The sequence below is a fragment of the Oryzias melastigma genome, linkage group LG15 (genome assembly GCF_002922805.2).
Source record: "Oryzias melastigma strain HK-1 linkage group LG15, ASM292280v2, whole genome shotgun sequence".
In the NCBI taxonomy this organism is placed as follows: Eukaryota; Metazoa; Chordata; class Actinopteri; order Beloniformes; family Adrianichthyidae; genus Oryzias; species Oryzias melastigma.
In genome coordinates, this window is record NC_050526.1 from 28,682,064 (window position 1) to 28,697,512 (window position 15,449).

The window sequence follows — 15,449 nt, forward strand, 5'->3', positions numbered from 1 at the left end:
CAGAAAAATGCCACAAGAACATTTTAAAACAGAAAAAAAACTATTTCCATCGGAGTGGGTCTTTAAGCTCAGCTTCAACAGATTGTGAGATGACAGAGGATTTGCCTGTCTTTAACTTTTTTTGTCTACTGGGAGCCCTGGGTGTTGAGGTATCCATCAATTACAGTTTACACCATATTGTGTGAAACACATTCATACAGAGTGATATATTAATGGCGATATATTTTCTATTAATTATTTAAATCTAGTCTGTATTATTATAATAGTTATCAATCTGCCATTTTAGCTATTATTCTTAAATATGAATGCATGCAAGTGTGGATCTAGAGGGGATTCTTAAAAAAAAATTCAAATTCTGCTAACAGCTATTTATCTAACAGACTCCTGGTGGATTCATAGCATCTGAAATAATCAGACCTAAAGCTGCAAATGTTTTGGCTCAAAAGACCAGGAACCTGGGAAACAGGAGGGAGCAGACGATGAGCGCTCACAAACGCAGAAAAGGGTTTAAAGGCTCAGGTAATGAAACTGAATACATCTCTAAGGACGGGACTTTATAATAGAGCCAGAGGCATTTGCCTAACAATATTCATAATTTACATTCAGCATCTGGCTTAGAATTAAAGTCACACTTCCGTCTGTCAATTCTCTTTGGAAAACCACATACTTAATGATGGTGAAAAATGTAAATCAGAATTCAGGATGTGAGGTTGATGTCACACACCCTCTCTGTCTGTGTTTGTGTTGGTTATAGTCAGGGCACTGGCCGAACGTGTCGGGAATACACAGCATCAGGCCTGTCAGAGGCAGGGAGCTGGGAAGATGCTGAGTGACACTCAGCAAGATCCCCAGAGATATCCCTTCTCAAGATGGCCAAAGGGGAGAGGAAGAAAGAAAATGTCATCCTTCACTCGTGACAAAAAAAGCTTGGCAGGCTGTACAGTAGACAGTGGCGCTTTCAGTTTTACATAATTTTATTCTAATTACCGACTGATTGTTTCTAATTTAGGAGACTGCAACTGGCAGTAGATATGGTCTGGATGAAACTCCTAGACACCTTCAAAAAGACTTGGATTTGAGGCTGGTGTAAGCCTGAGGCTTGCATGATGCAGCCACGGGGACGGTTAGGGATTTAGGAACTGAGTGAAATGTGTGAAAGCATACATAGATATCCCACACCATGACAGCAAGGAGTCAAGCTGATACACAACAAAGATTTAGTGGGAGTCCCTTTAAATAAAAGAATAAATAAATAAATAAACTCACTGTTGAGTCCTGCATCTTCCTGTTTGACCTCAGTTTTCCTCATGATACTTGAGAAAAAACTAATTTTTGAGTGTTCTACTTCACCTTTCTATTAAACCTTTATTTCCATTTGGCATTTATTCAAAACGGATTACTCTCTAAATGAAAAACAGAAAAGCTCACACTAATGACTAACATTTGTAACTCTGATTTAATTTATTGTTTTTTTAGCATTAATTATGGAATAAAACAATAAAAAAAATACAAAACATGGGGACTGAATTACAGGAACTGTCAACAGGAAGACAATGTTTTTACAAAGGTAATACAACTTATTTTTATCCTTTCAATCATTTCAGCAATTACTACTGTCTCTCCTGGGAGACTCAGTCTGAACTTTAACATTTCTGAATGTTAAAAATGTAAATGGATTAAACTATTAGAGCTTCCAGCCCTCAGGTTTAGAAGTAGTAACTCGTGATCACTCACTCCAGCAAAGGCATTATGCAAAATGAGAGTCATTCTTTCTGCCCATTTTCATTAAACTAGTGAAACAGTCTATTAAAAGGAGCCCTCCAACAATCCCCTATAACTTTTAAGGAGCATTTCCTTTCAGAGTGCAGAAAGCCACACAGAATGATAGGAGTGTTTGCACTTTATGATGGATTTAATGTTGGCACCATGACTGACAAAAAAAAAAAACACATCTTAGACAGACTTGAGATGTTAAACAAGAAGATCACAAACTGGAGCACTAGCTGTCTTAGAGCCGTTTGACGTCCACACAAACCGAGCAGGAGCATGCTTTGGGTGACCACCAGTGAGTCTGTCAGAGCCGGACTCTGTCGGAGCTGCCCTTTGTCAGAGCTTCTGTTCGTAACTTACTCTGACAGAAATGTTCCGGGCAGCCAAGAGGTGAAGGGCTTTGTCTATGAGAACTTCAGATTTTTTACTCTGCCTTGGATTAAATGGTTCCTCAAACTTCCTATTGTCACAATCAAGCTTCAGAGATTTGGAGGAAGGAGTTCCAGCAGCCGGATAAAGGAGGAATTCTTCCTCCAGGTTAAAAATAAATGACATCTCCTGGAGTGGTAGTTAATCTAACAATTCACTTAACATTTGAAATAGAGGGATGGAGTGTGAGATTGATCAATATGTAACGCTAGCTTTCTACTGTTCAGTGTAGAAAAAAAGAGTTGAGTCCAAAGGCAAAGTTTTTAAACTACAGATTATGTTCCTACCTTTGACACAAAGAACAAACGATAAAATGATCTTCTTTAACAGGGCGGCAGGGACTAACTTAGAGAAGGAGAAGTGGGTCCTCCAGCTATTTGAATTGACTTTGGAGTAAAACTCGTTTTCTCCACAAAGCAAACATACCCTGACACATCTGAGAGCATGTATCTTAGTATGATCCTCCAAGAAAACTGCAGCAAAGAGGGAAGGCTTTGGGTGTTTTTAGACTGTTGATCCTTGAAGACCAAAGACGAACAAACTATGTAGATGATGAATAAATAATGGATGGATGAATGATGGATGGATGGATGTCTGATTTAAATGTGAGCACCAGAATGAAATATGTAATTGACATAATGATCTCTGGGGCTGAAATGTTTGACATCAGATGCCTTCAAGCGTTACCACTATGATATACATTGAATATTTGAACAGCCTGTGATTTTGCAAGTCCTCCCACTTAGGAATCATGGAGGGGTCCGAAATTGTCATCTGAGGTGCATGTCCACTGTGTGAGACATAAAATGTATGATTTTTTAAAATAATTTATTTGTAGTACAGAACTCTGACCTTGTTAGTATGTCTTTAAATAGTCCACTTCCACTCTACTGATTATCCTAAATTAGAAGCACCTCTTTGAGGTCTTTAACTGCATAAAGACTCCTGTCCACCCCGTACAATCAGTACAACTCCAACTACTCTTGTGGCCAAACCAAAGAGCTGTCCAAAGACACCAGAGACAAAACTGTAGACCTCCACAAGGCTGGAAAGGGCTTTTGGGCAATTCCCAAACAGCTTGGTGAAAAAAGATCCTCTATTGGAGCAATCATTAGAAAATGGAAGAAGCTAAGCATGATTGTTAATCTCCCTCGGACTGGGGTTCTATACAAGATTTCACCGTGTGGGATCTCAATGATCCTAAGAAAGGTGAAGACTGCCCAGAACTACATGAGAGGACCTGGTCAATGACCTGAAAAGAGCTGGGACCACAGTTTCCATGGTTACTGTTGACAATACACTAAGACGTCATGGTTTGAAATCGTGCATGACGTGGAAGGTTCCCCTGCTTAAACCAGCACATCTCAAAGCACATCTTTAGTTGGGAGAAATTCATGTGGTCAGATGAAACCAAAATAGAATTTTGTTGTCTGAATTCCACTCATCATGTTTGGAGATAGAAGGATGATGAGTACCATCCCAAGAACAATATCCCCACTGTGAAGCATGGAGGTGGTAGTATCATGAACCTCATCATCATCAACCTCCTTCCCTCAATTTTAGCATTGAAGATGGTTCATGGCTGGGTCTTCCAGCATGACAATGTCCTGTTTAGAATCACAGAAAACATCAGATGAGATTTAAATCTCCACTTGTTAAAATATAAAAACACAATAGTTTGGATTTTTTTTTCTTCTGTAAAGTTTATTGATTTATCTATATGAAGACAATAACTGTCTTCAGTATTTGTTCTAAAGGCATCATAGTTAATGTTGAGCAGACTGTCCAGTATTTCTTCCTCTGAGCCTCTACATTCACCATCTTGAAAATGTAGATTTGCTCTGCCACAGAGACAGGTGTCATTATCAGCTCTGTTCTTCTAATCAGTGAGTCAGCATTTCATCTTAGATCCTTTTGTAATGCTTGAGAGACGAGACTAATTTTAATCGACTATTTTGTTTTTGCTTAAAATGCCCTGTGTGCTGTTTTTGCAACTTTAAGTGATCCATCTGGGAACAATGATTTCCTTTACGTGTAAAGTTAAAATGTCATCGTTTTTAATTTTGCAAAAACATAATACCGATAGTGCTTTCAAGAAGTAGCAGTAGTAAGAGTTTCCCCCAAAATGTAGGACATAGTCATCTCTATTACTTTTCTATTTTCCTTGTTTAAGACCCTTTATATTCTAAAATACTTTTGACAATGAAGTGTAGGTGTTTTATTTTACTTTGAAATTGTTAAGAAAAGTAATCTCAAACCAGACATTGAATCCACTGAGCAGAATAACTTGAATCAGGGGTTACTGCAGAGGTTAATCAACCTGTCTTCAGTTTAGAGGAAGCACAGAGCTTTAGAAACTGCTGAAGGCACAAAAAGGCACACTGTTGCTTTTATGATTTCCTTTTTTCCCTCTGCTTGTGTGAAAGGTATGCATACATGAAACCAACCCAGTCAAAAAGCAGCAGTGTCATTGTGGGATGTCCACGCCACCATTTGCTTGACCACTCCTGAAGGTCTTCAAGGAGATCACCAAGAAGTTCCAGGATGGACGCCTCCTCTTTGTTGTGCAAAAGGGCTCACTAGGAAGACATCTAGTGGTCATTCATGACAAAAGTCCACGTCATTTTAACTGGCTTGTTTCTATCTGAAATAATCACTCAGAAGTCTAAAACCTCACTCAAACCCCACCGTCATATTCTATGCTCACCCCAGAACCATAGTTTCAGAGTTGGAGGTGCCAATTCCTACTCAACTTCAAACTGTTCCAGAGAGCTAAAGATCACGATGATGCCAAAAATACAATGTCAGCTGCAAACGGCAAAGAATGGATTTCAAAGCAAAACTCTTCCAACATCTGTATCAGATAAACCGAAATGTGACTGCAGATCACACGTCATCACTTATCTTACACTCAGGTGTGTAAAACCAGTGCAAAGAAAAAAAAAACAGTTAATGTGAGTTAAATGGGAGTACCATAATGGATTGGAAATAAATACATCTAAGAGAGTTAAAAAAGATGGTGGTAGGCAATATTTTCATAATTATTGTGCAAGACGAAAATCCCCAAACCAACAGAAACGTGTTCTTTTCTGGCATGTTAAAGGAAACCCTTGATATAACTAGAAGCAAAAGAAAAATATTTAAATCAGGAGTCAGGAGCTCCAAGCCTCAAGGGCCGGTGAGTCTGCATGTTTTCCATGTTCTAACGGTATATTAACTTAACCAGGTGTGTCCAGCCAATTAGAACATGTTATTGCTCATGCAAGGGTACTGGAGAGGAGAGTCCGTCCATTAGTCGACTCAGATCTAGGAGCAACAGTACGGTTTCCGTCTTGGTAGTGGAACGGTGGATCAGTGTCTGTATGACCGGAGCAGGAGCTTGGTTCACATAGCTAGCAGAGAGTCGGTCCAATTTTCGACTCTGGCAGAGCTGCTCTTTATCACCAGTTCTGTTCATAATCTATATGAACAGAGGTACCTCAGACATCTGGCCTGGATGCCTCCTGGATGCCTCCTTGTGGAGGCCCTTTGGATGTCTCAGGACACTCTGGATAGACTATGACTCTCGGTTGGCCTGGGAAAGCCTCTGGTCCCCCCAAAGGAGCTGGAGGAAGTGGCCGGGGAGAAGGAAGTCAAATACAAAAGGGGTTTATTCAAATATACACTTCATGTGTCTGAAGATTCATAATTCCCTATTGTGACAGTGGAATCTGTCCAACACAAGAGACATTTAGCTCTGATCTGTTTGCTCAGCTTCTGAGCAAACAGATCAAATATTTTAAACCAGTCAAAATATTTCAAAATAAAAGCACTTTAACACAATTTTGTGAGTAGAATCATCTCCCATTGAAGATTTTTCTGTTCCAGAGGTACATTTTTTTATTATATCCGGTAGGTTTTGTGCAAGAATTGTCTGTTTTTTTCATTTGTGTTTTATTACTATTAGGAGTTGTGCTGTGTCAGTTTATCAAGTTGAAATATCGGTTTTAATTAGATGTTCAAATAACAACCTGCAGTGTGAGTGCTGGTTCCCTGATACGCTTTGTTTGTGTTTCCAGCAACGAAAAGCCAGAACAAACACAAAAGATCAACAAAAGATCTTGAGTGTGAAAATCCTGTTGTGTTTCTGAGGTTCTTGGAAATGTGCTCAAACTGAGCTGTGTTGTTGTAATTAAGCCATCAAAAACGGCAGCAACTCGGAGGTCAGCCAGTCACTCACAGGCAGAAGTCAAGGGCTGTTCAATCAGGCTGTCATTCCTGAGATGAGCTCTAATCAGCATACTTTAACTTATTTGAAGGAAACCGTCTGCCTTGCATTACGTTAGAGCTCATAGCATTTGCAGATTGAGAGGGTCAATTAGGCAAGGTCAATGTCTGTGGACAGATGGAGACAAAATCCACCCATCGTTGACCTGAGCTGCGTTCATGTTTCATATTCTTTCCTTACATTATATGAGTTTGATAAGCAGCAGATTGATTATAGAATGGAGAGCAGTTAGTGAGCAATAAGCATATATTTGGATGTATTTTCTAAAGATCAAGTGAAATTTATGACATTTCTTCACAGAATGAACATAAAATTAGAAATAAAACTCAGAGTAGCCAGAGTTTATGGAATTAACTTGTTGAAGGATGCATTGGTGTGGTCATGAATGTAGATGCAGGTAGTCAGGCAGCCGTCAGGCTTGCATAATAGGGTTAAAATGGGTAAAAATACAACCACCGCATCGCCGATTACAAATGCATTCACTTTGCATTTAGGTCGCAGCGCTGTGGCATTTTGGGATATGTGACCACAGTCTTACTGAATATTAGTCACGTACTACTTTTCAAACAAGAAATAAGAAGGTGATGCATCAGCAATATAGAGACGGAAAAGCACTTCAACAGTAAAATAAGTATTTTTTCAGAGATATGAGATTGTCTTAAAAATAACTTCTTGAAGAAATTGTTTTGCAGACATTGTCCTGATTACAAAGTCGGATGGATCCAGACAATCAGCGCTGTCGCAACCAGAAATATATTGCTAACCAAACATTTGAAATGTTTCTCATTCACTTGTTTCCTTTCTCATACTATGATCCACCCAAGACGCTGCAGGAACTCTCCTTGCAGATGGTAGAAATGAGCTCTTGCGGCTAGAAGACTATGGAGGAGTAATCAAATGAGGAGAAGTCTGAGGAAATAAAAAAAAAAAATAGTTTTCCCCAAGGGACCCACAAAGGAACACGAGGAAGGCTCTCCCTCAAGATGAGAAGCTTGCTTGTTATAGTTTCTGTTCCAGGCGTGGGTACCACCAAGTAAAGGTTTGTGTGTGTTGAGAAAAGCCCCGTCATTTGTTTTCATGGATTATGATAAATGACTAATCTGATAGATCTAGTGATCAGAAAGAATGCAGTGACCAGGAGAAGCAGAAAGACTGCACCTCTGAGTGACCGTCTGCCCTGCTCTCACAGAAACTTTTAGATTCAGTAGTGTGACAACCGCAGCATCTGTCAGAGCTGCTGTGGTCGAATAATTTCACACTAAAGATCATATAATAATAGCCACAGAGTAATAGTTTGTCATCACTTCACATTCTTCATGAGACCCAGGGTGGAGTCGTTGGTGATGCTGCGAGGAGACCCACAGAGAGGGGCAGAATGATCTAATGCCAGGCGCAAGATAAAAGGAGGGGGCTGGATAGATGACTGCAGAGGCAGCAGGACATAATGAGCAGATCAAATGATTGTGCAGAATGAAATGCCAGGAGTCACTTACAGTACTGAAAGACTGATCTGTCGGAGAATCATTGCTCCTGGCCTTCACTCCTCTCTCCCTTTGACCCTTCTCTATCTATGTTCTTTCAGGATCCCACCTTTGCTTCATTTGATGTATTTTTATACTTTCTCCCAATTGAGTCTATTTCTCAATAGCTCACTAAAGTCACACGATCCCTTTTTCTTTCCTTAATCTGCATTGTTTCTTGTTCTCTTCTTCAGTTGTACATCTTCTGTTTGGCTTCTTCTGATTTTTGCCAAAGTGACTTCATAAAGAACAAGATGGTTAATTTGGCTGATTTGGTTTATTGTGTTCAAGAAAACCTTCTTTGGCTTTGCACCAGTCAAGGTCACAGATTTGAGGTCAGCATTTTTTGTCTGTGTTGACACTATCCAGGTGAGAAGTGCTTGCTTAATCTGCACAGGAGCGTATAGATTGGATGGCTTGCTGCAGATGCCAGCTGTCACAAATGAAGAACAACCAATGTAGTAAAATAATCCGGCAGCCCGAAGACATTGATCAGATGGATGTTGAGCACAAAAACAAACTAAGAAGAGGCTATCCATGTGAGCATACCTACAGAGAGCTCCAGCACATCGATCAGAGGCTGCCGCTGCGTCTGTGGATCGTTTATCATTCTAGAACAATATCTGAGTCTAAAAGCTCCAAATTAGACTTTCTTGATGACAGTGTTTACTTCTGCCTTTCATGAAATCTGCTGCGTTGGCCTTAAAATGCCTACTTTCACATTTCATTAAACAAAGAGCAGTTTTCTTTTGTTTTTTTTTTTAATACAAGGACAAAGAATTAATTGCTGGAAAGTCTGTATTAGAAGCTGATCAATTCTTCAGATGAATTTAAGTGTCATGAGGATATTTGTGTCCTTGAGTCAATTATCTTTTTACAGTAATATAAAGTATTTTCTTTCTCGTATTATTTTGAGAAGTTTTAAACAGTTAGTTTAAAAACAATGCCCTGTAGGTGAAGGATGTAAATCTATTTTACAAAACAGAATGAGAAAGCAGAAGGTGTAACAGCAAATTTCTGAGAACAATGTCTAATTATTGTCTGGACCAACTTTTTTCTGGTTTTTAATGAGAACCGTATCTCTTGATAGTTAATTGATTTATTTTTCTCTTCACACAAACACTTTTAGGAATTCCATTTGAGTTTTTCTCAAGCGTTTTGCAAACTTTTTTAATCCTTTGCTTCTCAAAAAAACAACCTCTGATGTGCATTTATCTAAATAATATAATATAGTGAACACTAAACTATTTAATTATTCTTTAAACCAAGCGGGCAAGACAATAGTGTGCATTAACAATCTGTTCTGTCGGTTAAAGGAAATCCCTGGTATTATTTGTGTACAGGTGTTACTTTAAAACTAAAACATAAAGTTGGCTTTTATATTAATCACTAAAAAAGTAAACTTCTGGATTTCCCCAGCACTGTAGGACTCTAGCAAGAGCCTCTATGGACCATGATGTTTGCAGATGACATTGTGATTCGTAGTGAGAGGAGGTGCAGGTTGGATGAATGAATGAATGAATGAATGAAATTGAAGAAGAACATTGAGGTTACAGGGATCAGAGGTAAAGAAGGACAATAACAGAGAGAAGGAAAGGGGTGAAAAGGCAAACAGGTTGGCACAGGTGGAGGAGGTTCCACGTGTGATGTGTGACCAAAAGAAAAGTGTGAGCCGCCATGTTGTTGGTTTAGAGCAGGGGTCTGCAGCCTGAGGGTGGAATCTTGGAATTTACGCCAAAGTTGTTTATGAAGAAAAAAGTGTCCAGTCACAATGATAGAAAATGTCCTCTTTGACTTTTTCTCATTCTAAGAAACTGTGCTGCAACAGGAGGATCTGGTTTATTACAGATTGTATTTTATTTTGAAAGGAACTTTTATGCTGCCATAAAATAAGTTAAATTTGTTATATAGAAAAATATAACAACTTTTAGAATTCAACAATTGTAAATGTTTAAAACTGCATTTTAAAAATAAATGGCATCACAGTCACAAAAACAGAATTAAAGAATAATGTTGTAAACAAAGTGGCTCCCACTGGGTTTTGGTCTGTAAGAATCTGGACCAAATGGCTCTTTTAGCATTAATGGTTGCAGACCCCTGGTTTAGAGAGAGACGGGAGGCAGAGCTGGAGGTAAAGTGATGCTGAGGATCTCTTTGGGAGTGACCAGGATGGATCAGGAATGAATCCATCAGAGGAACAGATCCTGGTAGATGTTCTGGAGACAATTGTATTAAAGCAGATTCATCACCACTTCTATAAAGAAAGGATTTCAAAGATAACTTTTCGTCTTGGAGTATTTGTAGCCCCAAATTCCAATAATACTTCACTGATACACCAGAAAACTGACAACAAGAACAGAATAAAAATAATATTAAATACTTATTTTTTAGTGATGTTACCACTTTTTAGTCACTTTGAAGCTTTAGTTGATGCTGCACCTGATCACATGGTAGCAGTAAGTGGCCCTTCTGGGTGGGTGGGGGGGTTATTGTTGTGGGAGAGGGTTTTCATACTTGGCTGCATCCATTACATCTGCCTAAAGAGGACAAAATCTGTTTCAGCCAAATTGCTAAAGTCATCACTCAGATGAACGGTGGAGGAGCTGATAGGGATGGTGAAGAAGCAGCTCTCTTCAGTTCTCCTTATTCTTAAATACGTAAATGAAGATCTTTAACATCCAACATGACATAAGGAAACAAAATGATCAATGAAGTGCAGGAACTAGATCCAGGTTTAATCAGTATTCTAGAAAATTAAGAATGGAAATCTTAAAAAAAAAAAAAAAAAATCCTCTTTTAATCACAGTAACAAACATCTTTGCGGTGGTTCCAACAGCACCTCCTTCCTCCTCCCGTTGTCTCTGTGTAATAACTTGCTTCAGACTAAAATGTCAGACAGATGAGGAAAAGAGAAGCCTCACAAACTTCTTGGTTGATAGAACACTAAAACGGAAACGGTCGGAGTTTTCAATCATTCCTAAAGACGTTCATCTAAACCAACCAAAGAGGAACATGAGATGAACAAATGATAATTCTGTTCAGTAAAATGGACCAAAGAGAGTGAATGAGTGATGAACTCAACCGTTATGGCAGCAGGAAAATTAGAAAGAGCGAGTTGTCCATGTAATTTTCTCAGGTAAGAACAGTGTAATGTATTTACATGTAAACTGCATGTCAGCTGATATCATCTTTAAAAGGGCACTCGCATCATTTTGTATCCATCATTCTTTGTGAATGTAAAACAGGATGCTGTATTTCACATTAAAAGCACTCAACTGGCAAAACAGGAGTGAAATTCAATTACAGAGCTGTAATAGAGGCTGCAGTGTGAGGCAGCAGCAAGTGCAGAGCACTCTCTCTTATTCTTCTTAATTTTGTCATTTATTTATTATTTTAACCACAGCAATTTTGTTCAAGGAACCAAGGAGAATCTGCAGGAAAATAACCCGCCTAACGTCTTTCTGATCCGAGGTTCTGTTTGTCTTTATCACAGACGGACATGCTGGGACCACATTTTTCCAACAAGGATGGACACTCAGGTTTGAGAAGGTCTCAGATCTCGTGTCCCCCACGGCTCATTCACAAGACAAAAAGCTCTCAAGACTTTGGGGTGAAATCTTTCCTCACAAAAAGCTCAAATTAACAATGTTTTCCCAGATAAACCGTATAGGCTGCATTAGTGACCTCATTTGACATGTTTTAAATCATATTTACTCAATCATCTCTGGATTAAGCAGATGTCAGATGGTCGATATGTGTTGATTCTTGTGCATTACTTTTCCCTTTTCTCTGCAATTCCCCTCCCTCACAAACTAATGTATTCTACTTGAATATCTGGTTAACAGCTAACCTACTTTTGCTCGGGGAGTTTAAACTGACAGCAGTTCTCTGAGAAATTTTGGTCTCATTGTTTTCTTCACCTCATTCTTTATTTAAAAAAAATGTTGAAACAACCCCATCTTCCTCAGATGATTATCTTCTTCATAGACACCTGTTTTTTGTGTCTTTCTTGATTTATCTTGATACTATGCTTTCTAATACTTGGAGGAAATGTATCAATTTTCAAGAATGATATCCGTTATTTTTGAGCTAGCACAGAAACACTTAAATGCATGTACTTCTTCATACAACTAGTGGTATGGGGGACAAAAAAAATCGATTTGGTGACAAATCGCGATGTTCAATTTGTTGATTCTCTTAATGATTTACAATATTAACAAGACAATGAATGTTATTAATTATTTATGAGCATCAGCATCATACCGTATCACCAGACTCTTACCAATACACAGCCATACAACCACATGGAGAGGAATCAACTTTTTGACATTTTAAGAGTTCCTGTGTTAACATGGAAAATGAAGTCAAAGAATTCTAAAGACAAACAGATTTTTCTATTTTGCTAAATGTCAAACGTCTTGTTTATTTAGAGTGATACAAGCAATTCGATGTAGATGTTGATCTACATTAGCACTCACTCTTTCAATCTTTTTTTTTTTTTTGGTCCAGTTTTGTCTGTTTTTAAGTTTCCATTTTAATCACTCTCAGTTGTTTCTCTTTCAGTTCATTCTCTCGGTGTATTTCTCCTCATGACTGATCAATTTTCTTAACAAAGACAATAATTTAAGAAGGAAATATGTTATAAACAATAACCACATTTTATAATGCCCCCTTTTCAATGTGGCATTTATTATATTTCCCATTTTTTAACTACTGTCTTGCTTCAGAAAATGACTAAAACTCCAAATTAAATCAGTCTGCCCAATGCTCCTGGCTAAAAACATTAAAAGTGGTTGACTCTAAAACAGATTTTCTCAGAATACAATTGACTTTAACAAAGTCTAGATAATAAATCTTTAGAGAATTTTGGATTCTCCCATTGAAAGGTTGGCATATTTGTCCAGAAACATGAAGGCTTGTGTTTAATCCAATTTAGAAAATGTCAAAATTAGAAACCCTGACACTAGTGTGTCATTTAAGATAAGTCATATTAATTTATCCATGTATGGTCAGAAGGAAAAGCTAAAGGATCGAAAAATGTATCTCTTAACAGAAAAAAAGTGTATTCTTAATTTTATTTAAGCGTAGTTTAAATCTGGAGCTCAACATTTTGAAAGTAAATTGACAAGATTAAAATAAGCACAATGGACAGATGGCAGTGGAAGCAGATACATGTCAGTAGAGAACATTTAAACTAAAATCTGTTTTTATATGTTCTGAAAAAAGAGAAAAGATCAGACTGTGAGGCTGATCCTAAACATTACATCTTCACAATTTTGTTGTAGGTTAAAACCAAGTATTTTTCTTCACTCTTTAGGACCAGAAGTCAGTTCTCGACTGAAATTAAAGGGAATTTGACACAAGAATTGCTGAAACTTTTGTAAATTACCTGATCAGTCACTGCCTACTCAAAATACGCATAGCATGAGCAAATAAAAACCGAGATAACGCTTTTGCTTCTCCACAACCATGCAGTCAGAGGTCTTCACAGGCGGCAAAGAAGTGTTTGAAATCCAGCTGCTGCTAAAGGAAGAAACCTTGTTTGATGGAATCAAGCAGAACCCCGGACAATAGCATACAATAGATTTTTCTTAGTGTCCCAACAAACATTCTTCTGCTTTTTCCACAGAGAAACGGAGCAAAACTAAATTCAGACACATGCTCAGGGACTTTGCGGCAGAATCAATTATTTGGTTAATTAATTCATTGTGGGATGAACTTGAACTTTTTCTATGCAGTTTGGTCCATCTGTCCTTAGATTCTAAACACAGAACACACAGCTTCAGAGTAATCCTTTAGATATAAACTACTTAACCCAAGGTGATGAACCAAAAGCAAAAAAAGCAATACAACTCCCCCATCCACCCAAACACACACACAGATATGTGAAAGATTTAATTTAACATTTTCCTCTAAAATCAAGAACAAACAGCAAGGTGAGTCGTTGTTCATAACCTGCCTTTTTTAAACCCAAAACTTGCACTGTATTCCGATATAACAAAAAATATTATTTTTATCTTAGTTCTGAAGGTTGCAAAGAAAATCTCATTAAATCAGATTCTGCACAATCAAGTTCTGCACGGAGCCTCGCTGCGCTCTTCGCCTGCGGTTCTCTAGACTGTTTCTAAAGCAGGTTCTGATCATGTGCGGTGAGAAGAAATAAACCAGCGCCTGCTATTTCACTATATTTACCGACACTTTTATTATCAAACCGATATCCAGATATATTCTCGTTTTTTTGCTTGTTGGCAACCTGTTAACGCAGCGCGGAGCCGCCGCTGTGGCGGGGACCTGTCCATGGTGCTGAAAGACAAGGAGGCGCACTGATCAGCGGGAAACACCACACTTCCACTAGATCTGAACCTCTAAGGGTGTACAGATAAAAGCAGGAAGAAGATCTGAGATCCTCCAACCACACAGCCAGATAGATCATTCACAGCAAAGAAAAGTCATCTGCTGATGCTTTACTCACACGAAAACTCCGAAAAGCAGAACTCGGATGCCAATCTCCAAAGCCAGCTGCCGCATGTTTTTCATGCGCTGTGTCGGTGAATCGTTCATGGTCTTGATTAGAATTTGGTGAAAGATGCAGTTCCGGTCAGTGCCAAAAAACAGCACTTTATAATCCACAAAGCAAAGCGTTTCCACAGGGGGTGCGTCCTAACCCCACGTACCGCGCGCCTCCATCGGATCTCGGTCACCTGCGCGCAGACTCTCCTCTGCCTCCCTCGGCTGTCACCGCTCGTCTGCGGCTGCTTCAGCCCCTCCGGGCGCTCTTCTTTATTGCAAGTTGGTGGCTGACAGCTCCTCTGCCACTTCAGCAGCTATTTCATCAAGGTTGGAGTTTGGGGAGCAGAAGACACCAGCAAATCTGTGTCACGGCTCAGGCGCGGGAACCGACAGAGCTGGAGTGACGGGGAAGCAAAAGAGGGAGAGTTTCAGCGCCGCCTCCTCTCTCTCACCTCCTCTCTTTTTCTTTCGATTACATTTTTGAAGAAGTTTCTGGAGAACTTCTCCTGAGCCATGGAAGACTTCTTTGGACCACATCCTGAGAGACTTCCCAACAAGTGATGAATGAAGTGATCACTAACACAAAGTAGAGCCACTCCATCAATGTGCTGGGAGACTTTCAGAACAAGAAGCTGCTTTGGCAGCCTTTGGAGTAAATTAATGAAGATTCGATAAATCTAGACTGCAGACTCATGGTACACATGCATTAACAAAAGAGAATCCATGAGTAGGAGGGTTCTAGAGAACTGCCATGGTTCTAAAGGAGGCAGACAAAGATGAAGGAGGCACTCCAGGAATCCTGCCTCTGCACCCTTGAGCATGAATATTTTATGTTCTTTCAAATGGACTTCCATGTTTAACCTTATGGTTAAATGCATGCAGATCAAATTATAAGAAAGAGAAGACAGACCCCAAAGTTTCCCCGACAGCTCCAGTCAGTCAGTAAATGTCCA

The 15,449-nt window shown here is 39.0% G+C and overlaps 1 protein-coding gene across 1 annotated transcript in view; it reads right to left on the bottom strand.

The window, feature by feature from the left end:
- Window positions 1–15,100, bottom strand: part of plpp4 (phospholipid phosphatase 4) — a 50,592-nt gene extending 35,492 nt beyond the window's left edge. The window contains exon 1 of the mRNA XM_024298002.2: window positions 14,459–15,100. Coding sequence (XP_024153770.1) covers window positions 14,459–14,547 — 89 coding nt within the window. The 5' untranslated portion in view covers window positions 14,548–15,100. The remainder of the gene's footprint in view (window positions 1–14,458) is intronic.
- Between the last annotated feature and the right edge of the window lie 349 nt (window positions 15,101–15,449).